This window comes from Pipistrellus kuhlii, unplaced genomic scaffold (assembly GCF_014108245.1).
Source record: "Pipistrellus kuhlii isolate mPipKuh1 unplaced genomic scaffold, mPipKuh1.p scaffold_m20_p_12, whole genome shotgun sequence".
NCBI classification, from domain to species: Eukaryota; Metazoa; Chordata; class Mammalia; order Chiroptera; family Vespertilionidae; genus Pipistrellus; species Pipistrellus kuhlii.
The window spans coordinates 13,118,477-13,144,621 of record NW_023425427.1 but is presented as its reverse complement, the minus strand read 5'-3'; the positions used below and the strand labels follow the sequence as shown (position 1 = coordinate 13,144,621).

Below are 26,145 nucleotides of genomic sequence, written 5' to 3'. Positions count from 1 at the left end.
AATAACTATTTATGACCCTGGGTTAGTCATTCTAGGGCTGAAATAGAACCCTGAAAAGATTATGGTTTCCCCCTACTGCCCCAATTTAAAGCCATAAATGATGTACCAATACATCTTCCCAAGTTCTCTATTTTTCCTCATAAAGCTTACATTGACACTTTTAAGCAAACCGACACTTAAAAATAATTGACACTTTTAAGCAAATCAACACTTAAAAATAATTCTGAAGTTTCCCTGCTTCAGTCTAAGCACATGTTTAGCTTGCTTGATTTATCCTTGCTGGGCCTCGGTTTTCTCTCCTATGGATGTTAGATAAGAAGCTCCCCAAGATCTCTTCCAGCTTAGTTTTCTGAAATTTCGACATCTCAAAGATGTTTACTATCTACTTTTATCATCTTATCTTGGCCTTTTGGTTTCTTCCAAATACAAATGAGAAAAATAATGTTGGCATTTCCATGTCCCCTCAACTCCACATACCTATTAAAAGCACTATCTAAACCTTGGTGAGTATCTGGGACATTTCTGAGTCAAAATTAAATGGTAATCAGGTCTCTTTTTATGTCTAACCCTATGAAAGATACAGGTCTATAATAAGATGTGATCAGCAACAGAGTCCTTGATTTATTGGTAGAAAGCATTTTGGAATAAAGATAAAAGCTTTTTGGAAAAGGACAAAAGTAATAAGTAATGTAGAATACCTGCACTGTTTTCATCCCTACCAATAATTTAGGATGTGGTTCTGAAAATTTCCCTTGGCCCAAAGCTAAATTCTAGGCTTTAGCTTTCCTGTTTCCTCCCTCCCTCCCTCCCTCTCTCCCTCCCTTCCTTCCTTCCTCCCTTCCTTCCATGGTCATTCATTCATGATTTCCCTGCCTCTAATATTTTATAATAAGGTAAGCCTACCTCTCACAATTTATAGAACTTCTCATGAACAGATCTCACATCTACAAATTGCCAATTCTTCTGCCACTGCCCTTTGACTTTCCACCTCTGTCCTGAATGGAAATATTGCCTCAGCTCCCATGTACCCTCTGAGAGAGTGGCCGCAGAGGCTGGGTCTCCTGCACGCCTTGCTGTGCCGTGCCTCTCAGATGGGAGCTGTGTGTTCTTTGCTGGAAGGTTTAGATCACAGATGTTACAAGGCAGACAGGCGAGCACACCCTCCCGGAGCCCAGAGCATGCTGAGCCAGGCACGCACGCACTCGCCAATACCAATACTAGGAGAGCCGCGGGGTGATGGAGGGGCTGTGCTCTGAGGGGCGAGCGCTGCTGCGAAGCCCTGCTAATGTCTCTGTGTGGCCATGCTGTATTTTCAGCTTGTCATCATGGCCGGGACAGTGCTGCTTGCCTACTACTTCGAATGCACTGACACTTTTCAGGTGCACATCCAAGGATTCTTCTGTCAGGACGGAGACTTAATGAAGCCTTACCCGGGGACAGAGGAAGAAAGCTTCATCACCCCTCTGGTGCTGTATTGTGTGCTGGCTGCCACCCCGACCGCTATTGTAAGTACCGAAATAGACTCCCTGCTTTGTCGTCAGATGCTAAGCCACATTCCTGTCTGCCTTCTCTCCTCTTTCCTCCCTTCCTGGGCATTCAGCAGCAGCCTTCTCAGGGGCGTCCTGTTTCAGCTGAAACAGAGTCAGTGTGACTCTGCATAAAAGCTCGTTGAAACAGGTCTTTGTCTTTTGTAAGTGGTGTTTGCTTTCTGGTATCTGAATTTATATCTATATATATATATCTATATATATATATATATATATATATATATATATATATATATATATGTGTGTGTGTGTGTGTGTGTGTGTGTGTGTGTGTTATATGTATATGTGTGTGTATATATATATATATATATATATATATATATATATATTTTTTTTTTAAGCATGTGTGAATGTCATAATTCAACAAGCATGGTCAGAGCTAATGTGTGAAGGACAGCTACTGTGGTCTTGAAAAAATATACGGTGGGTGGTGTGCATTAAGAAGGTCTTGAATTGCCAGGGTTGATATAAAGCCCCTGGATGAGAGTGGCGGAGAATCCCCGGGGCCTGTGTCTCCTGCTGTTTTGATTGAACTTCCAGAGATGAGAGCAATCGCTTGACCTGATGTTTGCTCTGATTCATTCTTGACGCTCTGGTTCTGTTCACGTTACATCACATTCAATTAAGTTGTAACTTTACCTTCATTTATTTCGTTCCTTCCTCTCATGAGGCCAACATAAAGGCCAGACAATCCTTTAGGGAGACTGTTTCAAAGCCCAAAGCTCGCATATCTGGATTATCTGATAAAGAGTGATTTAACACTTAGACATTTTAATTTTAAAAATGGCTTGGCAAGGGGTTTAAAAGAAACATTTCTGTGCCCAAACATTTTACAAAGTCAGATCGTCTGGGATGTAATCTCAGTGATCATTTCCCCACCTCTCTTCCAATAAACGCCTTCCCAACTCTGCCTCCTCCTCCACCTGCCCTCTCCTTCCCCCCTCTTTCTTGGACAGGAATAAAAATACTTGCTGGTGTGCTGAGGAATATTCTGATTGATCAGACATTCGGCTCAAGCCTTGTTTTCTATGTGTATTTTTGCTTGCTTTAAGATGAGAAATGGAATAAACTTTTGAAAGGTAATGTGGACATAAGGAATCATAACGCTTTATTATTTTAATTATTTTGATAAGGCTGCTGTAGGGATGAGGGTCAGCACTGATTAAACATGATATGTCAGGGTGATTAATACAATTAGTTTTGCAATCCGATACCTAGATTCAAATGATGCTGTGTGACTTTGGGCAAGTCACTCTTTGCCTCCCCCCGCCCCCCCAATAAAAATGGGGGTAATGTGACTATTGCATAGAGTTGTATCAAGACTTAGATCAGATGATACATAAACATGCCTTAGCTCAGTGTCTGGCACGCATTACTAAGTGGTTAGAAACAGGGGGGAAAGAACCTGTCTGGAAACACAACCACAAAGCACCCTCAAATAGTCACAACAATTTTACTTAGGATTGTTGATACAAGCATATAGAAAAGGATTAGTAGATTTGCCTACTTAAAAATAAACATTTGTATCGAAAGAAAAAGTATATAAAGCCTGCAAAAAAGTTTGCAGCATATGAGATTCAAATGTAAATATCCTTCGTACTTAAAAAGATGAACTTTCCGAAGTAAAAATGGGGGAGGACAAGAATAGACAAGTAGCAAAACAGTGAGTTGGCTGTGTGCATATAAACAATTTTAAACTCATCGATTATTAAAGAAAAGTAATATCTAAAAATACAGCATTTTTCCCATAGAAAATTGACAAATGTTTTAAAGAGACAGATAGCCCACGTTGTTGAAGATGCAGATGCTTTTATATTGTACATTTCTAGTCAAGTGTAAAGTGGTATTTTCCTCCTGAAGAGCAGCTTGTCAAAGTTGAATTAAGCATTTTATAAACTTCAGACCCAAGCATTAATTCCATTTTCTAAACTTATGTTATGGAAATAACCAGAGTTTTAAAGAAATACAAAGATTTGTCTATAGGAATTTTCATCTTAACAATAGCTTAAATAGCCGAAACCGGTTTGGCTCAATGGATAGAGCGTCGGCTTGGGGACTGAAAGGTCCCGGGTTCGATTCCGGTCAAGGGCATGTACCTTGGTTGCGGGCATATCCCCAGTAGGGGGTGTGCAAGAGGCAGCTGATCGATGACTCTCTCTCATTGATGTTTCTAACTCTCTATCTCTCTGTACAAAATCAATAAAATATATTTTAAAAAACAAAAAACAAAAAACAAAAAAAAACAATAGCTTAAATAGGGGAGGAAAAAAAAAACAACCTTGGAACTAACTAAATACATAATATAGAATTGTGTAAATACAGTATGGGTCAACCATGTTTTTTTCCCTTCTCCAAGATAATCTAAGGTTCTCTTAATTTTCTGGCTTTGTTTCCCTAGAAAAAGAAAGGGAATAGAATAAATGTTTAAATGTGTCTAAAATGCTCTGTGTTACTAGGCAAAACTAATCCCTGGTAAGTGAATACATCTGGACTCAGAGAACTATAATTAGCCAAGGAGGAACCATGCTTTGACATCTGAGTACAGAGATGCCGGAAACGGCATGTCCATTTTGGAGCCATGAAAATGGAGCTCTTATGGGGCTGAGGCTTTTCAGCCTGGTGGCTCCTGCATCCTCTTGTAAACCTGTGGTCCCCTTACACCTGAGCTGTAATGCTCTGTTGGACCATGGCACACACACGTGCTGAAGAGAAGCATGTGATGCTGCCCTGTGGGAAAGCTATGATTCCTCCCTAGGGGACCAAGGCCACGTGTAGGATGTGGCTGTCTATGGGTCTGAATATTTAATAGACCCTAAGAAGATACCTTGTGCGTGTTGAAGTATACTCCCAAGTGTATACTTATATATAAAAATACTAGTAAGAAATTAGGGGGTGGCGGGGGGAGTAACTGCACAGGAGGTCACTTCTGGGTCGTTGCTGTGAGTTTTAGAAAGGACAAGCCAATATCTAGCACTTGGCCCATTTCACCCCCCCAAAAATAAAAATAAAAATCTGGAAAAAAAAATACTAGTAAGAAATAAACTAAAATTTACAATGATTACCTCTGAGTGTTAATGGTACAGTTCATTTTTTAAATTCTCTCTAATACTTATATATTTCTTTCCACTTCTGCATGAATGCATATTATTGTCAAATCAAAATATATATTTTAAAACAAATTGTATACTCCAGTTCTTCTGGTGATAAATTATGAAATGACTAGAATTTAATAAGACTTGAAAATAGCAATTCTAAAAAGCATAGACTCACCTGGTCCAAAAAACAAATATAGAAAAATAGAACTTTGTGAAGAATTTTCTCTTCTCTATAGGCAAAAATTATAGCTCCTTTATACTAAGTTTTTCAGCAGAAACTCTTCTCCAGGCTGCAGATTTTGATCATCTCTCTTTCATCGATTTCTTACCCCAAATGACACAATTAGAAAGATCAAATGCTCCAATGGGAGGCCAAGGCAATAGAGCCAATGGACAGTAAGCTGAGTATTAGGAACCTATAGCTCTATTCCAGCTCTCAAGTATTGAACCCTGATTCCAGACTTTCTACTCCTTTGCTTTTCCTGATGAAAATGTGACCAAGGATGCTGGCAGGTCCCCAAAATATGTGCTGAAAAATAGTCCATAAAGGATAGTGATAAGAATAACATCTTTTAATTTACTTATATTCTGCAGCCCTGCCTAATTTATCCTTACAACATGCCAGTGAAACAGAAAAGAGACATGTCAAAAAACACAGAGAAGTTATATGGTGCAATTCCCTTCGTTCTGAGTTGAGAACATTGAGGCTTAACTGGGTGCAAATGATTTGCCGAAGGTCCCAGCTAGTTCTATGTATGACTAGGTGGATATTGGCTCCATTTTTATTTTCTTCCTGAATGAGAGGCCTTGCTAGGAACCAGGGCTGATTACAGCTTATGGGTTAATGGCAGAAAGCCATGTGGCCTTTGAACCCTGCTGATGGTGCTTGATCTCCCCTCAAGGTCCGAAAGTAAGTCAGCAGCATCAGGTCAAAAAGCAGAACTCTCCAGACACTCAGAAACATTGCCTGGGAGCAAGCAGCTATGTTCATTTCTTCTGCCCCATCCTAGGGAGGGATGGCTCATCCAAAGCAGCCTTTATTGGGTCACGGGGACACAGACCCCAAGAGCCTACATCCACACAGGCCCTGCTTCTGAGTGTGCACCCTTCATTCTTCACCTTGCAGAGTGACCCGACTCAGGTTTGATCTGACAGGTGAGGCAGGGATCCCCAGCAGGGTTTTGCCTCCAGTGACTGTGTGACCTCTGATAAGTCATGTTCCCTCTACGGATTCCCTGTCTCGTCAGTAAATAAGAGGAAGGGTTGACCTAATGATCTTCAAGATCTCTCTGGTTCTAATTTTCATGAGAGCTAGAAAAAAGAACAATCTGATGGATAGACTCCAAATGTCAGATTGTCGATCCCCAGGTCTGAGATTTCTTTCTGGAGTTTCATTTTACAGCTCTGTACCTGGTCAGGTGACTCATAGAAATGTAGCTTTTTGGTTATATTCTCTTTATTTTTATATTCCTCCTTAAACGCATATCCTATTTTCCCTAGAGTCAGAAGAAGGCAGGGCTCCCCTGGGGTACCTCATTCGTGTGGCACTAACTAATGACAATGTTCAAAAGAGTAGTTCCGACTAGACCAGCCCTTGGCTCCCTTGGCATTCTCAAGCACGTTATGAGAGCAGTATTTTAACTAGCTCGTTTTAAATTCCCATTTCTAGACCTAGGAAACCCTAGCACCCTACCCTGCACTGTGTCTCTATGGACATGCATTAACAGCCCTATTTAAACTACAGGGACACACAAGAAAGACACGGGGGGTGGGGGGGGGGGAGGAAAGACAATGTGTAGTTTGACCTGTCATTTCCTATTTCTCCTTTGTGCTCTGTCAGAAAAGATTAGCATCGTGTTGAGGCAAGGTCACGTGGGAGAAACTGCGCAGGGCAGGCCCCGCTGTCCCAGAGCTTCAGGAGAGGTTAGAGCTTGGAGGATTTATTGTGTCCAGAACCGTTTAGCTGAAAGTGGTGGCCCACGCTTGCTAGAACTCTACGGAGCTCACTCTCTCCAACTAGGAAACCTGGCTGACTACTGCCTCGGGCCTCCTCAATAACTCAGCCCCACTCCTATCCTAGGCAGAGAGCCATTTAGATAAGAGGATTTAACTGGGCAGAGAATCTGATTTACCCTTATTTGATCTCCGCTCCAGTGCCACAGGGCATGAGAAAATGGCTATTAACCCATCCCCCACCCCTCCCCCGGCTTCACAACAAACTAACAGGGGAGTATTTAGCACTGAAGCTGCAGAGCATTTGATGCCCAGCTGAGAGAGCTGAGACAGCCCGCCATTTGCATGCAAGTGTGCAGGCACGCACAAGCTTAGCTAAAATTTCCCAGGGAAGAAAGGGACAAGCACGGTTTGATAGAAAGGCTCAATGTGGAGGAAGTTGTGAGTCTTCACTTAGGGGGGGTGTCGGGGCTGTAAGCTCTCACAGGGAATATGAAAGCCTCAGGCACACTGTGGATCACAGAGCGGGCTCAGTAAATGCAAGTCTGTGTGAGGGCCCCTGATCGCACAGCTGCTGAAGCAAGGGGCCATTGTAGGACCTTGTCCTGTCTCATCCTCCACCCTTCCAGGCTCTGAGCATCTCACCAGTCCCTTTAAGGCCTCATAATTCACATCTTTTTTTCCTTTTGTACATTAACACAGGCCTTTTGTTGTTGTTGTTTTTTACCATGAACATATTTTCTTTGTTGCTAACGTACAATTTACAATTTTTTTCTGGGAAAGGTTTATGTGAATTTTTAACCCTTGGACATAACAATAGGGTGGTGAAGGCCTGTTGGGTGGGGCCGGCTAGAAGGGGTCAATGGGAGTAAAAAGAGATGTGTAATACTTCAACAATAAATATTTAATTTTTAAAAAATGTAAAGAAAAAATTCATTTCCCTATATTCGGTCCGTGAGTGCTCTCAATTCCTTTACAGATTGTTTTCTGCCCTGACATTGTTCCACAGACAGATTTGCTTACCACCTTCGAGATACCCCTTCTAATGGTCAGTGACTAGTGACTGTGTTAAGGCGCTTTGATCATTCGTGTCTTCAAAAGACTATTGTTTGCCTAAAAGACATGCGGATCAATTTCCTTGGTGATCACAGTGCATTTTACTTTTTATTGAGAGCAGTATTTTAGCTAACTCGTTTTAAATTCCCATTTCTTTTGTATCCACTGTCAGAGAAAAGGCATAAGAGACGACTATGCTTTGGAAATGTAGGGTGTCACCTTGGTGCTACATTTTATAACCAGGGTGAATTTAAGGCAGCCTCTGAATGGGTAGGTGCAGCCCCTGGATTAAGACCAGCAGGGAGGCTGTAATTGAAACACTTATTGTCTCAGTTGCTGAAGGGTTTTCAAAATGCCATCATCATCCCAATGACCTTGATTTTATTGAAAGCCTTGAGCTTTGAAAGACATCAGGAGTGCCCAGAGTTGAATTCTTTTATTTACACTTAGGTGTGATGAAGCAGAAGTCAAGAGCCCTTAAAACAACCAAAACTGAGCAGTGAGAGGACCAGTCCTCATCAGAAAAGATGTAAGCAGAGTATGAAGACGTTGGCAGGCAGGACTGGCAGCATAGTCTATGCGTATAAAAATCTCCTGTGTCACTTTTAAACAAAACCTACAGCAAAAACCATGTCTGACTGTCTTAGAAATGCTCGTGCCTATGGAAGCTTCTCAGAGAGCTTATTGGAAGCTTCTACAAATCCCTGGGACTGCTCTAGCTGGTTTGGTTCCTAGAATAGAGCATCAGCCCAGGCACTAAAGGATCCTGGGTTCAATTCCAGTCAAGGGCACCAATGTGTTTCTCTCAAATCAATGTTTCTCTTTCTGCCTCACCCCCTCCCTTCTAGTCTCTCTAAAAATCAATGGAAAAATATTCTCTGGTGAGGATTAAAAAAACATTTATAAATAAAAATCTCCAGAACTTAAAGCTCTGAAGGCACATAGACACTAATATTGGGACCTTTTTAATGACAACTACATACAACATGCAGTGAACCCCCCTTACAATATAAAATTATAATACATCTTACAGTGTGTAATTTTTTTTCTATAGGCTGTTTATATTTTGAAATCTAAAAAGCTGTTCCCTAAATATTTTGCATTTATATCACTTATTAATCACTCACCAGACCTCCTACAAAACATTGTGAAGAAATGAAGTCTAAAAGATAGCACACCAAACTAACATACTACATTCTAGGGTTATTTGTTTATTATTTGCCATTTGGGTTTCCATATTTTAAAGACAAGTTTATCAATATAGAATAGTTATCCTCATTACTTAAAGTATATTTACTGTTATCTAAATGTCTTTTGTCCCTTGGGATTAACGTAGGTATAGCTGGAGGGTGAGAAATGCACTAATGGAATCCATTTGCAGTTCATTTATTGCCAGATCTGGAGTTTGGCCTTAATGATTTCTCACCAGAGGGTGTTCTCATTTGCCATGAGTGATACGATGTTTGTCAGCTAACAATGAGAAAGGCCATAATAGGGCAGCCACGATGGAACACATGGTGCATCCCACATGCCCCAGCTGCTCTCTGCACAGAGTAGTAGATGGAGGCAGAGTGCGTGTGGCAAAGATACAGATGGAGGAACCCAGCCATTGCCAAAATCAGAGTCATAAATCTGACACAATGTGCTAAATGGCATCCAACGTGGGCTGGAGGTCTGGCAGGAAAGAAGACCCCTTCCCCTGATCAAGCAGAATCCTCCCTCTCCCTTTCGCCAGGCAGAATCAGGCCCTCTATGAGATGATAGGATCCAGTGGATGGAGAAATAGCACCCTATGTGTGATCAGAAAAATGAACATCCATGAATCCCACTCACTGGGATCGAGAGCTAGATTTTTCCAATCAGTCCTAACTAAAAACTAGGAAGAGCTTCCTAAAAAAGTATAAGATAACCCCTCCTTCCTCCCTCCCTTCCTTCCTTTTGTAAACATTCATTATCACTTAATATATTCTAGGCTTTAGGTCAATAACTAAATATATAGGTTAGTATAGATATCCTTGCTCTGATTTGTTTTATGCTTCATACCTCAATTGTGATTTGAATATTGTTGGCTATTGATAATATTTTTTTGTGTGCTGCTAATCACTTTGACATGAGAGTCTTGAGACATTTCACTTATGGATTTATTTGAACCCCATACCCTTTTGCCTAAGTTCTATTTGGTCTGCTATACCTTGAAATGATTTTGTTTCAATTTTTTATGTACTTTAAATATATATATATTGATTGATTGATTTCATAAAGGAAGGGAGAGGGAGAAAGAGATTGAAACATCAATGATGAGAGAGAATCATTGACTGGCTGCCTCCTTCACACCCTCCACTGAGGATCGATCCCGCAACCCGGGCATATGCCCTTGACTGGATGGAATTGAATCCTGGACCCTTTAGTCCACAGGTTGAGGCTCTATCCATTGATCCAAACCCACCAGGGCTATTCATGTACTTTTTTAACAAGAATAGGTTGTATATAGATTTTCTCATGTATCTTCTTGCCTTTTTTTTTTTTTTAATTATCCTCACTTGAGGATACTTTTCCATTGCTTTTCAGAGAGAGAGTGGAAGGGAGGGAGGGGAAAATAGAGAGAAACCTCCATGGGAGAGAGCCACATCGACTGGTTGCCTCCCACACACACCCTAACCAGGGGTGGGAAGCGAACCACAAGCTAGATACATACCATTGACTGGGAATTGAACCCATGACCCTTCAGTGCTTAGGCCAACACTCTATCCACTTAGCATACCAGCCAGAGCCATTTTCTTGCTTTTTTGCCCCCTTACACGAGTAGTAGATAGCTTCAATGAATACAGAACTTCTAGAATTTGCAGAGCTCTTTCCTATACACTAAGAATGTTTTAATCTTCTGAAATGGCTGTGGCAAGCAATGCTTTCTTTCTTTCTTTCTTTCTTTCTTTCTTTTTTCCTTTTTTCTCCCATGTTTATCACTCTTCATCCTATTTCCCTGGTTTACATTTTAATCATTTCATGACATTACATGACATATTTATTAGTTTGTTTGTGTTATCCCCCTAAATACCACAGATGTGTCACCAATGTTAGGACAATTCCCTCTCCAAAACTGGTGAATGAAAAATGAATATATAAGTAAATCAAGGTTGAAAAAGATCATTTACTATGTGTTCCTTAGTCCTTGGTTTTTATTTATTCTTAAGCGATACACCACGAATTGCAGGCTGTCTAGTCCATATTGGGAATTTCCTGCAGTGTTCATCTTCAGAGAAATTAAGGTCAGAGGGTTCTATCCATAAGTAGGTCCTCTAAAAATTCAATGTTTTATTTGTTCAACAAATATTGAGTCTACTATATACTGGTCCTGTTTTAGGCACCCTACAAGGAAAGGCAAAGGTTCTTCCCATAAGGACATCAGAGTCAAATAAAAAGGGACTTACAAACAGTAATTGTAGTTAATTGGCTAGATGTTAGGATAGAGATCTATATGATGTATTGTATGAGCAATGACAAGTTAGGGTCTCCCTTTCCTGAGGGGGCCTGAAAAGGCTTTGAAAAGAGCAGTGACACTTTCAGTGAGTCTGGAAAGAGAAATAATAGAAATCATTTTTTTTATAATCTTCCTCATTAAACCTATATTCCAAAAGACCTTCATTAATCTGACATGCTTAATTCATTCAACATTGATTAACTACCATGTACCTTCCGCTGGATTAAGCCCCTGGGATACCATAGAGAATAAGAGAGGCATGACATCCCATAACAGAGAATAACAATAATACTATGTAATTATTTGTGATAAGACCTAGGAAGGAGAAACATGAGGTAAGAGATTCATGTACAACAAGAATGCCTGAGCTAGTCTGTGGAATAATAGAAAACTCCCTCAAGGAAATATGATTTCCTGTATCTGAGCATCCATGAATTTATCCCCATCTGTTCACAAAGATAAGGAAGAGCAATGCAGTTCCATCATGAACATTCAGGACAAACAAAGCCCCTTGGCACCTTATTTTGGCAGCAATAGGTCTTGGGGGCAAAGAGGGAGGACTGGGTTCCTGAAGCCATTCAGACATTTCTACATGACAGGGCTCATTGACTCATTGTTCATTCCAAGGGGTGTTAGGCACAGAGTATTTCCGCACCTGCCAAGGTGATCCATGCTGGCCCATTGTCTGCCTGTCTGACCCTGATGTCTGTCTGTTCCAATTGACTTCCCACTACAGTTCTATTTCTGCCATTACTATTCTTGCTTATACTTTAGTGTCATATGAGTTTTTCAGTGGTGAAGGCATATTGCATCTAACTTGTTTTGTTTTCTATGTTCTCATTGCTAAACACAAGTTCAATAGATATTTGTACTGAGCCGCTAGTAAGTAAGTGTAGTGGCTAAGAGGAAGAACTCTGGAGCCGGAGCCAAGCTTTCCTGGCTTCAAAGTTAGGCTTTGTGACTTATTAGCTATGATGACCTTGGACAAATTATCTAACCCCAATATACCTCAGGGTCTTAGCTGCACAGTCAGGATGGCAGGGTCTATTTAGAGGCCACATCCTCGGGCTGCTTCAGACACAGTCTGGCTGTGTGTGGTCAAGTCCGTGAGACTTTCATTTTCCTTACTTGTAAAAGGAAAGGGTAAACATCTATGAATGATTCCAATTTAAAAAATTCTATAGTTTAATTTCCATCACCTTGTGACATTCATGGTATTGTTATTTGTATTCATCCAAACAGATATTAATGACAGGGGGGATGTAAGGCATGGGAATTCTTAAACATTGGTAGAGTTTATCTGAAACCACAGGATATACAAAGCAAAGAAGAACATTTATCTGATAACATTCTTCTGGGGAAGTGTGGACTTTGGCACTCTGCTGTCCAGGGTACCTCACGTGCCAGTGTGTGTTCTAGAGGGTCAGTTACTTATTCTTGCTGAACTTTTGTTCTTCATTAGCATAGCAAGAGTAAGAATTCCTGCACTGGGAATCTTATGAACGTGAAAAATGCTATGATAAGGTGTCTGACACTTATCATAGATTTTAAATATATATATATATATATATATATATATATATATATATATATATATATATATATCTTTATTGATTTCAGAGGGGAAGGGACAAGGATAGAGAGATAAAAACATCAATGAGAGAGAAACCGATCAGCTGCCTCCTGCACACCCCCTACGAGGGATATGCCCACAAGCAAGGTATATGCCCTTGACCGGAATCCAACCTGGGACCCTTCAATCTGCAGACCGCAAACTGGCCAGGGCCTGACACCTAGTTTTTAATGGATGATGATAACTATCAACGTTCTATTCTTCATTGGTGGTTCTCAGTCTTCAATTATGGCAGTGTCAGAGTTGGTGACAACTTGTCTCATGCTAGCTCCTTGTTTTAAATGGGAGTACATTGCGCTGGGAGCTATAAGCATAAGGAAGAAATATAAGATGTAGTTTCTGTCATTAGGGAGCTTACAATCTATGCAAAGGCATTATATTTAAATTATACAATACATGTATTAGTTCAAGATAACAAGGAAGAGGAGCCAATCATAAACAAGGGACAGTCAGCCAGTTTAGAGGAGAAGTATAGCTCAGGCAAACATTCAAATAAGGCTTTATCATGCCAATAAAGGTAGGGTTGCATATCACAAAGTAATAACTTATTGTGCTGTGTGCATATGGTGCCTTGTTGGGAACACTGGCTTTTCCACTTATTTCTCAGTATTGCAACTCACATATTGAGTTAAGAAAAAGTCAATCCCAGCATGAGTAAACCTGGTCATGAATTCTATTACAATTGTTTATTTTAACTGATGTTTTATGACCTTAAAATTTAATATTAAGTCTGAAATCGATCTGAGATTATTAATTATTGCTCTCTCTAATACTCTCAACCAGTTCAGTGCAAACTATTACTTAACTCTCCATCTCCCCAACATGATACCTTTTACAAGAATTCTGGAGCCTCAGAAGCTCTTTGTGTTTGTGTGTTTGAAGCCATGGGTCTTTTTTATCAGCCAGCTCTCCAATTTGACATTTCATACACATTCCTTCTGCAGATTTTTATTGGTGAGGTATCCATGTATTTCATAAAGTCAACCCGAGAATCTTTGATTGCCCAGGAGAAAACCATTCTCACCGGAGAATGCTGTTACCTGAACCCCTTACTCCGAAGGATCGTCAGGTTCATAGGTGAGTACAAGAGCATGCTAAACTGAGTCACGCCTATGGGTAAAACCTACTAAACTTAGTAAACACAAACACTTGAGCCAGGTGCTTTGAGGCTTTTGCCAAATGCAGAAACTGAGCCTGATCATTGTGCCAAGTCACATTTTTGATCCTTCAAGCGGAATAGTACTTATTTTAATAAAATAATGCTTTATGCTACCAAGGATGAGAAGAAACCTGGGATTCTAATAGATTTCTGGGGAGGCTAAGTTGATAAACCCTTCTACATAGTTATTTGACAATGTATTTCAATGGTCTTAAAGATAACTGTTATTTTAAACCCATCATTCCACTTTAACGTATCTATCCAAAGGAAATTATCAGAGATATAGATAACTTTTTATGGACTAAAATTACTTTATCATAATATAAGTTAGAAATATCTAATAATACAATTTTTTAAAATAATGCTACCACCATAAGTTGCAGCCTCAGAAAATGGTATTTGTAAGAATTTTTATTGAAGGAAGAAATATTCAAGGTACAATGTTATGTGAAAAGAAGTCAAGACACTATGAATCTATAATTCTTTCAAAATAAAAAGATTACAACATCATATAAATGTATGTATGTGTATGTATATAAGTATTTGTGTATGTGTATCTCAGGAAAAATTTAAAGGAAATATGCTAAAAGTTAACTGTTGTCTTTTTCGTCTTGTAGAATAATGGGCAAATAATTTTTATTTTTTTATTTTTTTATTTTTTGCTTTCTGTTGTCCTGTATTTTCCAGGTTTTTTTTTTATCATGAATATATAATTTTAAATTAAGAAAATGAGCTAAACATTATTTTAAAAAAAAATAGGGGTAGCAAAATAAAGGCTATTCAGAAAGATGGCCCCGTTGTTTAACAGTATCTTCAATGTACAAAGCACTGCTGAAAGTGGTACCCCAAGGTCCTCAGTTCTTTGTCTTCTCCAGTCTGTGTGGCATAGACTTCAACAGATAGTCCCTCACCACATTCACACATCCAAATTAAATGTTAAATGAGAAAATGACAAGAATAGCAAAGTTAAGGGGAAAACATTCTAATTAAGCCATCTCCTCCTGTAGATAAATGTTATTGTATTGACCTTGACAGGGAGGATTGAATTCCTTGGATTCACAAATCCAACAATATATTTTTTCCCCCAAGGTTATCATTATAAGAAGATGTCCCACCTCCCTGGCATTATGTATAAACTCTCATAACTAAACTCTTCTACCCACTTCTAAACCATTGCATAATTTCTTAAATTTCTTGTACATGATGTGTGAAGGAAGGAAAGGCATTGACTGAACTAACAAATTTGACCAACACTAAATAAAAACAAATGTAGTCAAATTAGCAACATATTTGAATGGCTCCCTTTTCTCATTTCTTCACTCTCCTTCCCTTCCCTTATTACCATTTTACTTTGGTATTGCATGACATTGAAGAACAACATGGAGATTTAAATTCTCAAAAGATAAACATCTATATTTTGCTTTTTCAGCAGCAAAACAAAATAAGGAAGTCAGATTTTCCCCAAAATGCATGAAGATAAGTTGAGTTATATCCTTTTCATACACAAATATACTTGAATAAATACATTCATGTAAATATCAACTATTCAATAGTAACTCTTTAAATTAATATTGAAAAGCATTAGAATTTGCTGAGGGCTTTTGGGTTTGTTTTATACAGAAGGAAAAGTAAACTAACTTTCTCTTCCTGAATAAGTACTTCTTTTTTTTTTTTTAGTTAAAGAAAAAAAATGGATCCTAATATGCTAAGATTAGACCATTAGCACCTAAAATAGCCTGTTATCCAGAAGCTATTTATTGTTGCCTTTTCGTTTGGAATCACATAATTGCTTTATTATTACTTCTAATAAAAATTTAATTAAATTCCAAGCAAGTCTTCTGCCATTTAGGTCAGATCTAAGGAGTTGGTAGCACTGGGTAGAATAGAAAGTGCCATGGTAAACAGTTAATTCATGTAACACTAATTAATTGCCATAAATTAAGTGTGATCTAAATGAAGCATGAATATTTTAAATGCAGTTTCAAAGGTCACAGTGTTTTATGGTTATAAGAATTGATACCCTGAGACAAGCCTAATGTTTGCCTTTTCAAGAACTAGAAAATCCTTCTCAGTTTTGAAAGTCATTAAAATGCATTTTACCTGAAAAGAGACTTTTTTTGATTCAATCAATCCATTTCTACTTACATTTACTGTTTTTACTTCAATTACAGAAACGGGGAGACTGATCATATTCATTCAACCTTGAATGAATACTTTGTTGGGCATGTATTATACGTTAGGCACTGATTAAGGTATTAAAGACATATTAATGAACCAAATAGAAAGAGATTTGCTCCTCGTTGAATTTATATTCTCGTGGGAGAAACCAGACATTAAACAAATAAGTGAATTATAGTGTTTGTTGGAAAAGTGCTATGGGGGAAAACAATAACGTAGAAAAGGGAAATAAGGAGGTTGTGGGGGCAGAGATGCAGTTTTGAATGGGGTGGGAGGACCTGTTTTACAATGAGAATTGTCTAAAGGTGGCAGTGATTTCATAGGAAGACAAGGGCCATCCCTGCCAACCAGGCGCACAGTGAACTAGGTTCGCTCCACATGCTGATTGAGGAAGTTGAGTCTGGTGAGTGCTCTCAAAGTAATTTGCAGTGCCCAGGCACCCAACTTTAGTTCTGAGACGAGAGGCTAGACTTTAAAAGAAAAATATCAGGAGCAACCCAGGCAGAGATATTTCTAGACTCAGCAGCAGGAATGGGAGTTGAAGAAAAGATATATAGATCAGGTGGAAAGCCAAGATGGATCTTAGGGGAAGTAAATGGAACCTCAGCTTCCAGACTCCATGAGTAGCCAAGCCACCAGACTTTGAGACTAAGATGTTGGTTTCTTCTGCCCAGCCTGGCTCAATGGTTGAGCATCGACCTGTGAATCAGGAGGTCCACGGTTCAGTTCCCGGTGGGGCACATGCTCAGGTTGTGGGCTCAGTCACCAGGGTGGGGCCTGCAGGGCCAAGGGCCAATCATTGATTCTCATAGTTGACATTTCTAATTCTCTCTCCCTCTCCTTTCCTCTCTGAAATCAATAAAAATATATGTATTTTTTGCCCTAACCAGTTTGGCTCAGTAGATAAGACTGTCCGCCTGCAGACTAAAGGGTCCTGGGTTTGATTCTGGTCAAGGGTGCATGGCTGGGTAGAGATCATGCAGGAGGCAGCCGATCAATGATTCTTCCTCATCACTGATGTTTCTCTCTCTCCCTTCCTCTCTGAAATCCATAAAAATATATTTCAAAAAATGTATATACACACACATATATATTTATTTAAAAAGATGTTTGGTACTTCCTACTACATATCAGGATTGGCCCTGTGAGTGGCGATCAAGAGTACAAGGCGGGAGGGATGCTGAAGCCTGGAGCCTTAATTGATCTAAAAGGCATAGCCAGGGATCAGCTCTGCTCAAGGCTCAGGAAGTGTGAAGAGGCTGTTTTGAGTTGCTCTGCCCAGTGCGGAGAACAAATCTCACCTTTAAATGACATTTGAAAGAAAAAGCACTGAGCTGCTGTCCTTAGAGGTGGGAAGTAAAGAAGATACTCTTCTTAAGGTTTTTTTTTTAAGTCATTAAAAAATTATTTAATTTTATGCAAGTATATTTCATGGAAGTAGAAGTATATTTGTTATTTAATTAGTAAAAATGTTTGGGGTGTTTGTAGTGGATTACTCTCCTTCTTTATTAAGTAGTTATCCTTCATCTTCATTTATGATGATGAATAGTTATAATATGTCAAATAGAGGATATTTTTTAATATCATGAGTATAATATTAAATGTGTTGTTTGAAGTTGTTAGAATTATAAGCTTCTTGTTTCTTTCCTCTGTTTCAAAACTATTTAAAATACTGTGGGCATCTACTTTCCTCAGATATAAAAAGAATAATAACATCTATGTATAGTTCACAATTTACAAAATGTTTTTATAACTCTTTCTATTATTTGCATAATAAACCTGTGATATAAAGTAACACAGATTAATTAATTTAAATAAAACCTCTACTTAGAATTAAAAGCATATCAACAATACAAGTAGACTGCTATCAGACTTGGGTATTTTTGTGAAATCTAGAGAAGAGAGAGACCAGAGAATCTTGAATTCCTAAAATGAACTATCCAAGGAACCGATACATTTAATTCTGTCAGAAACTTCTTTTTGAAGCATAGAATAATATTTTATATCTGTAGATCAATTTACACCAATGATGTTTATATTATACTATTTTTTTAAAAAAAAAAAAAGCTGATTCATTGCCAAAGGGATGAGAAAAGCACTTCATTTAGTGACTATATACAGATATACTGTCATATTCTTGGTGAAAATTTGCTAGCTAAAAATTCAAGAAATTTTGTTCTGTTGTTCAAGGCAATACATTCATCAGGGTCATGCTCTAAATCCTCCCATATTCTCAGTGTGTGTGTGTGTGTGTGTGTGTGTGTGTGTGTGTGTGCATACAGAGCTAAGGCAATTTTTTCATGGCCTGATGTCTACCCATGTTTTTTACAGTACATTAAAGTATAAGCTTAGATAGTAATAATTAAAAGTATGAATTTATAGCCATACTATTTCAGTTTCTAATCTCAGCTCTGCTACTCATTTGCTATGTGAACTTGTCATGTTATTTGACCTCTCTATGCCTCAATTTCTTCATTGGTGAAATATGGAAATAATAATAGTGTCTACCTTATAGAATTGTGGTGAGGATTAAGAGCAGTAATACTTTGAGGAATTTACAACAACACCCAATACATATTAAACACAGTGTACTAACTTCCATTATTTTATTTTTATTATTATTACTTTCTAGTATCCATGGCAGTCCTAAACAAACATGTCTCCAACTCAGTATGCCCTTGCAAGAAAATGAGATGGACATAGTAACTGCAGATAAGCAGCCTTTATTAGGAAACTTGTCGTTTGAATAAGGCATGTTAAGGCGAAAGCATTGTCCTATCTTCCCATCATGCTAATAAGCACCCTGTTGAATGTGAATATGAATCTTCTCTGATGGGGAGCACAGGGCTTCCCAGCTACACCGTGAGAGGCACAGGACTCACTTCAACTTGGTTTCCCAAAATTATTCTGGAGATCGCTATTGCCCTTCCCCTGGAATTGGACAGCCAGCATGTGGCAGGGAGCATGGGAGTGGCCCTTGACTCCTGCAGCCAGATCAGGGGGGTGCTTTCTCCTCCTTGGGTGGGTGACACCCTCAGCCAAACCCTCCCCTTTCCTAGAGTTGATCTTGAAACCCAGTGGGCTGGTCCTCCAGACCATGGCTCTGGGTCACCGCAGCCAAGCCTTTTGCCACAATTCCAAAGAAACAAAGCAACAACCACAAGGCTGGAGCCCATAGCTTTAGACTTTTGTGTCTGCTGTGAATCCATTCAGAAACATAACCAGCTCCAAAAGCTGGGAGCACCACTGGGAGGAAGGGTTACAGGAATGAACAAAGTAACTGTTAAATTCTCAAAAACAGGATCTCCCCTAAAGGGTTTTAGGCACTAGTTTTAGGGCACCTAAACATGGTTAAATTGCCTTCAGATAATACCTTGCAATGTAGACCATCAGGGGTGTTCGGGCTGGCTCAAAGGACAAACGTAGCTATTTTTAGCTTCGGAGGCTGGTAAAACACACGGGAGGAGCTCAGAGTTAAGCCCAGGCATGGCTGGTGGTTTCTTTTAAAAAGCGCTGTGGGATCTGCCATTATCTGTGAACCACCAGCCCTGCAGGTCCCACTGCCCTTTGTTGGCCTGGACCGTGCCAGGTAGGTGTCACTCAGGCTGCTGCAGTGCCCTTCTGAGGCTACATCTAACGCACCAGAATGAAATTTTTGAGAAGCAGGTGCTTGTTAAGCCGTCAGGAGAGGTAGACCCAGTCCAAGGGAGGCGGAAGAGAGGGGAAAGCAACTTCCAGCAATGTTATCACAGGACAGCCAAGAGAACTGGCTGTCACTGTCACTGTGGCCACAGAGCTGACACTGCAGACAGGAGCCCAGGAGCCCCGGATCCTCTGTCTCAGGGAGAACAAACCCGCCCTAATTGGAAGCACTTCTGACAAATGCAATGTCAGAGAACGCTGTCCCTGTTCCCCTGTCAAAGCATAAATTACCCTCGCTTCCTGGAAAAGAATGTCTAGACGGACTTACTGCCTCCTCAATAAAGCCCCAGACCTGCTCTTCGAGAACCCTGCTTGAAGATGAAAAAAAATAAAATAAAAAATGTCTAACCATTCAGACTTGCAGAATGTAGGGGTGAAAACTGCCAGGAATGATCAATGAGCGGCTGCTCTGGGAGGTCAGACCCCGGGAGGGGGAGCTGGCTGACGCCGCTGAAAGAGCCAGTTCTCATTATGAGAAGGCGAATCCTGGCAAAGCCACAGAAAGGAAAATTACAGCAATCAATACAGATCACAGGGAGACCGGATGGGGCTTTCAGCCTCACCTGTCTCCGTCCTGCTATAATGGATTAACTTTCGAGTGCTGATATCAGCACCATGTGCAGGTTCAGGACATTGAACATGGGAGTCAACGTTGGGTAGAGCTTTCATGGAAACTCTAGCAGACCCCTGACATTCACCAGGGTGACGCTGCCTCTCACGGGTGCCCACGTCTCCCATAATTGAGCTGCATTTGAAAAGTCGGCTTTATCCCTTTAAGCAACTTGTACCCACCATGGGTCTGAATAGCCTCTCTCGATATATTGAACAGATAATCTCTACGTGGGCGCTCTTAGGCTTGGGAAGAATTCACAGGGAGGCTTCCTGCAAGGCAGTGTTTCCCCAACTTCTCTCATGATGAGAATACTTAACTAGTGCTCTAAGACAATTTTACCTCTAAGTTCCCCAAAATTCTAGTTTAGCACTTCTTAGGTGGGATTCAGGAATCTGTAGTTTAACAACTCCACCAGGTGATTCTCATCATGAGAGAAGTTGGGGAAACACTGCCTTACATGACAAGAGGGAACTTAGGGGTGTGATTAAATTAAGGATCTTGAGGTGAGGATCACGTCCTGGATTAACCCAGGTGGGCCTGATACAATCAGAGGGTCCTTATAAGAGGGAAGCACGGGAGAGTCAGAGAAGGAGATGTAGAAACCGAGGTCCTAATGATAGGCTTGCTGAAAGGGCAGGAGGGGGGAGGGTGTCATAAGATAGGAATGAAGGTATCTTTTAGACCCCTGAAAAGGCAAGGAATGAATTCTACCCTGGAGTTTCCAGAAGGAATAAGCCCTGCCTACACTTTGATATTAGCCCAGTGAAACCTACTTTATATTTCTGACCTTCAGAACTGCGCAAAGGATACATTTGTGTTATTCTGAGCCACACAGTGTGTGGTAATTTGTTACAGCAGCAATAGGCAAACTAATACAGTCAACAACGTTTATCTTGACCCCTCTTTACTTCTCATTTTCTCTTGCCAACATCAAAAGACACATCCAATTCAATCAAGGTTTCCAGAATGATCTTTTCTCTCTCTTCTAAGGACAACTCCCCAGCCTCATTCACTCTGATAGATAACACCTGCCAGGAGACGTTCATTTCCAAACAGCGCCAGGGAGAAACTGTTTTCTATAGAAAGAGAATGCTGTTGAGTAACCGCTTAGCGCTGGGCCCCATCCCCGATATTTCGCACCTTCGTTCATCTTTCCAACTCCTTTCTGAGGCGTCACTCCCGTCCATCATTTTGTGACCGAGGGTCCCAAGTTTCAGACACTGTAAATAACTTATTCTGTGAATGAGCTACCAAAGGTGGGACTAGAACCCAGGTCTCTCTGACTCCATAATTCAGAAGTCCTTCCCAGTAGAACATGCCGCTTCTAATTTACTTACACAAAGTCATGCCATGCTAACAGCAAGATGCTGCATGGAGAAAGATGCAAGTGCCACACCCTGGAAAGGGAGAGGTGAGGGGACAGTTTGACTCTGGGGAAGACCTTTCAGTGGGTCGTCCTGGACTCAGTGTTTCCTCTTGGGGATAAAGCCAGTCATCAGCGTGTGGCACCATTTCTAATCCTTGTAAATCTTCTTCTAGGGGTGTTTGCGTTTGGGCTTTTTGCTACTGACATTTTTGTAAACGCCGGACAAGTGGTCACCGGGCACCTCACGCCATATTTCTTGACGGTGTGCAAGCCCAACTACACCAGCACGGACTGCCGAGCCCACCAGCAGTTCATCAACAATGGCAACATTTGTACCGGGGACCTGGAAGTGATCGAAAAGGCTCGGAGATCCTTTCCTTCCAAGCACGCTGCCCTGAGCGTCTACTCCGCCTTATACGCCACGGTGAGTATGCGAGCCTGGCCGTCTGACTCTCCCAAGTGGAACTGCGGCTGGGATGTGTGTGTCTGTCTGCCCTCCCCGCCCCCATTCTTTCATCACTGTCACCTCTAGTGGTTTTTAGAGCCTTGTTACAAAGCGTTTCTCCTATGTGATACCATGCTGTTGCCCCCATCTTCAGAGGAGATGAGTTCTGGAAAGAATGCTGATAATCAATTAGTCAAATCTCCCCATTTTACTGATGCAGAAACTGAGGTCCCGAGAATAGCTAAGAGCGCACAATTGGAGCTGGTACCCAGGCTTCCTGGCTTTGTGTCTAGGATTCTCTCACGGCCCACGACAGCACTCTTTGCTAGAGTTTTGGTGGGTTCCAGCCGGCACAGACTCCTCACACCTGCCTACAGATGTGCAGGTGTGCACCATAAAGGCATGGCCAAGCCTGCAGTGCACACAGCCGGGGAAAGACACGCTTTCCTCCGCTCCTCCTGACCCTTCTCCATCACTTTGCCACCCTGATGGCTGACGCCACAACCTGACACTTCACTTCCCCCTGCTCTCCAGAGCACTCAAGCCTTGGTGCCCCCACTGAGGTATAATGCTCTCTACTTTTTTTTTTTTCTTCTGTTTTCACAGAGAAAACCTAAAGTGCAATTCATCTTAAAATACAAGGCGATACGATGGCATCGCGCTTTTTTTTTTTTCCTTCTCTTTAATTTCTTCCATCCGGGAAATGATCTCATTTCACCTTTCTCTGGCCTGTGTTTCTGTGGGGGCTAGAAGAAATAATAATACTTTCCCTCCCGCCTTCTAAGTGATTCTGGCTGTGCTGATTATCAAGTTAACAGAGATACATAAACAAGAGCAAAATCAAAGTTCAATATAGGTGCATGGGGAGTTCTCATAGGCATGAAAACTCCAAAAATCATGAAGCCGCCTTGGGTATATAAGACATTTGAGGCAAAGGGGAAAGGTGGGGAACAGGAAGTTAAGATTTCAGAAGTGAGGATGGGTGAGTCACAGGTAATTGAGAGAAAGCAGAACACATGTGGCAGGAAAACCCTTGCTGGGCAACTGAGAAACGGCGGGACACAGGGCCAGCTAGCTGATTTTACCATGTTTAATGCAAATTAGGCTAAAGCAGCATCCTAAGATCTCCTTCCTGAACCAGGTTTCTCTGTCTGAATCCCCTGGGCAGGAAAAGTGGGGAGGTCCTATTTCCTAATAAACAGCTTCAAATCAGTATCCCAAAAAGGCAGCTTCAGGGTGGAAAAACTCTGGTCCCTTCACTTGCATAGCACTGAGAGTTAGGGATCAGATCAAAGGCTGAATATCATAGGCAGTTAGCGTGGAAGCCCAACTCTTGGTGGAAAATATCCCTTTCCCTTCCTCCTACGCATTTTATACTCAGGAGATGACTGATCTGGTGATTCTCAATGAAAGGTGAGGGAAGAGAAGACAGAGAAAAGACCCCTTTCAAACTGCCCATTCTTTCCAGAGCTTCTGAGCATGCCCGCCCCTCCCCCCTCCCCTCTCCCCCCCAGCACTTTCCCATCCCCTCCTCTGGGAGTCTACCTCTGACGGCAGAGAATCAGAGAATCCCTGCAGTTAACTCTGATTTACATTCATTCAGGGAGAAAAAGAGTGGCTCACTATTAGTCTGTCCCTTCAGAGACAGACTTTAAAATAAAACGCTAAATATTCTCTCTAAAGCAAAGTTTCCTCGGAGTCCCATTTACAGGATCACATCCATAGGACCGATTTACCCACCACCAATTATCCAAAATGTCTTCTTAATGATTCCTTTAAGATCTTTCTTTAATGAATACCTGATAAAAGTTATTTCAGCTGCCCCTCTTCCCGCGCCACAGTAAGGAAACACAAACATAAATCATACAGAAGCCGCAGTTTACAAAGCAGATCCATTATAGCTCAATGAGGCTTCTTCTCTTTATTTAAACAAACTATGCCAGGTTTCTTTCTTTTTTTAAGCAAAAAAAAGTCCTCTCAGGCATTTACTATATTTTTCATATTCAAAATATTGACTTGCCTTAAATTATCTAGAACCTAAATTATATGAAGCAATGCACTTTTAAAATATTTTTATTGATTTTGAGAGAGGGAGGGAGGGAGGGAGGGAGGGAGAGAGAGAGAGAGAGAGAGAGAGAGAGAGAGAGAGAGAGAGAGAGAGAGAGAGAGAGAGAGAGAGAAAGAGAAAGATGTGAAAGCATTCAACCCAGACATGTGTCCTGACCAGGAATCCTTTCAGTATATGGGTGAAGCAATGTACATTTGCACCATTTTCTATATTTTTATCAGGCTCAACTCACTGCTATGTGAAATTAATTTTACAATACCATTATAAAAATTAAATAGATTACTTGTAATAAACTGCTCTCATCAAGTAAGATATAATTTTATTTTGGGGAGAAAAAGTAAGCAGAGCCAGCTCACTCAGAATTGATTCAGCTATAGCACATTTTCAAGGATACAGATATAATCCAATTCAAGTCATGCCTCACTATCATCAGATAAACCCTGATACCAGATTCTAACTGTGCAAATGTTTCTGAGCCCCCATTATGTGTGAAGTCCTTTCAGAAATTACTCAACAGATATTCCCTATGTACTAGTTCATACTGTGAAGAATACTAATTAACTGTAGGCCTCATACTCTTAATAGCTTATAAATTAATAGGATAGATTTATAAAGGTTATATTTAAAAACAATTAGAAAAACAAAACTTAAATATTCCCAGTACAAATGTTCCATAGCATTGCTTACATGGCCTCAGAATGGTAATAACATGCTGTATTTGTGTAGCTCTGACCTAACCACAGTTTTTCAGGGTATCTGCTACATGTAATGAAAAGAATCCCATCACCCGGTATTCACACCCTGTTGAAATTTCATCCTAGGAAATTAATCGTTTCCATTGTAATATTATAAAATGCACCATTGGAACTTGTGTGAGCTCAGGCCACACAGCCACACCACAGACTATAAATTAAGTATCAGCATACTATTTTTCAGCATTGCAAGCTCATTTCTCACTTTTGTTCAAGAAATGATGGATCAATAGTGCCCTCTACTGGTTACTTGTAACTATTACCAAAGATGATCTAACAAGGTACTTATTTGAAACACATCTTCCTAACTAGGCCATTTAATAACTGAGCCTGTGCAACTTGGCTCAGCTCCTCACAGTGAAATGAGAATAGCCTACATATTACACTTGAAACTAATATAAAATAATATTAAATGTCAACTGTAGTTAAAAAATAAAATTAAAGAACAGCCTACTTACATTTAGACTTTGTAAATTTCAAGTGTCATAAATTTAATCATTCTTTACTTAGTTTAGGTCTTCCCAGTCCTCTGGAAGTCCTGACACAATTTTTTAAATTAATATTTTAAAATACACTAGAGTCGCCCTAACCAGTTTGGCTCAGTGGATAGAGCGTCAGCCTGCCGACTGAAGAGTTCCAGGTTTGATTCTGATCAAGGGCATGTACCCAGGTTGCGGGCACATCCCCAGTAGGAGGTGTGCTGATCGATGTTTCTCTTTCATTGATGTTTCTAACTCTCTATCCCTCTCCCTTCCTCTCTGTAAAAAATCAATAAAATATATTTTTTAAATGGGGATAAGTGCACTCACCTTAAAAAAAAAAATACACTAGAGTCAATGAATGGATAGAGCTGATCACAGTTGTCCCAAGGAATGTAGATATTAATTTCCAGCACAACTGAAATCTATTTGTGTGAAACACTGGTTTGGAAGGTCTAATTTAGTCAATCAACTAATCAATAAATGCTTTCGTATTCACTTAGCAGTGTGAAGAATCAGCTAGCAGTATGGGGGATGCAAAGAAGTAAAATGTAGAGAGCCATTCACCTACCTGATCTTCTCCATAAACTCCATTCTCATAGAAGGATTATTTGGTATCTG

The 26,145-nt window shown here is 40.3% G+C and overlaps 1 protein-coding gene across 3 annotated transcripts in view; it reads left to right on the top strand.

Moving 5' to 3' along the window:
• The window catches only part of PLPPR1 (phospholipid phosphatase related 1), a 182,726-nt gene that overhangs the window by 144,738 nt on the left and 11,843 nt on the right, over positions 1-26,145 (top strand). For 2 of the 3 annotated variants that reach the window (XM_036433177.2, XM_036433176.2), the window contains exons 3-5: positions 1,317-1,505; positions 13,707-13,839; positions 21,954-22,204. In XM_036433177.2, coding sequence (XP_036289070.1) covers positions 1,317-1,505; positions 13,707-13,839; positions 21,954-22,204 — 573 coding nt within the window. The remainder of the gene's footprint in view (positions 1-1,316; positions 1,506-13,706; positions 13,840-21,953; positions 22,205-26,145) is intronic. The other variant, XM_045579953.1, reaches the window with a different exon arrangement.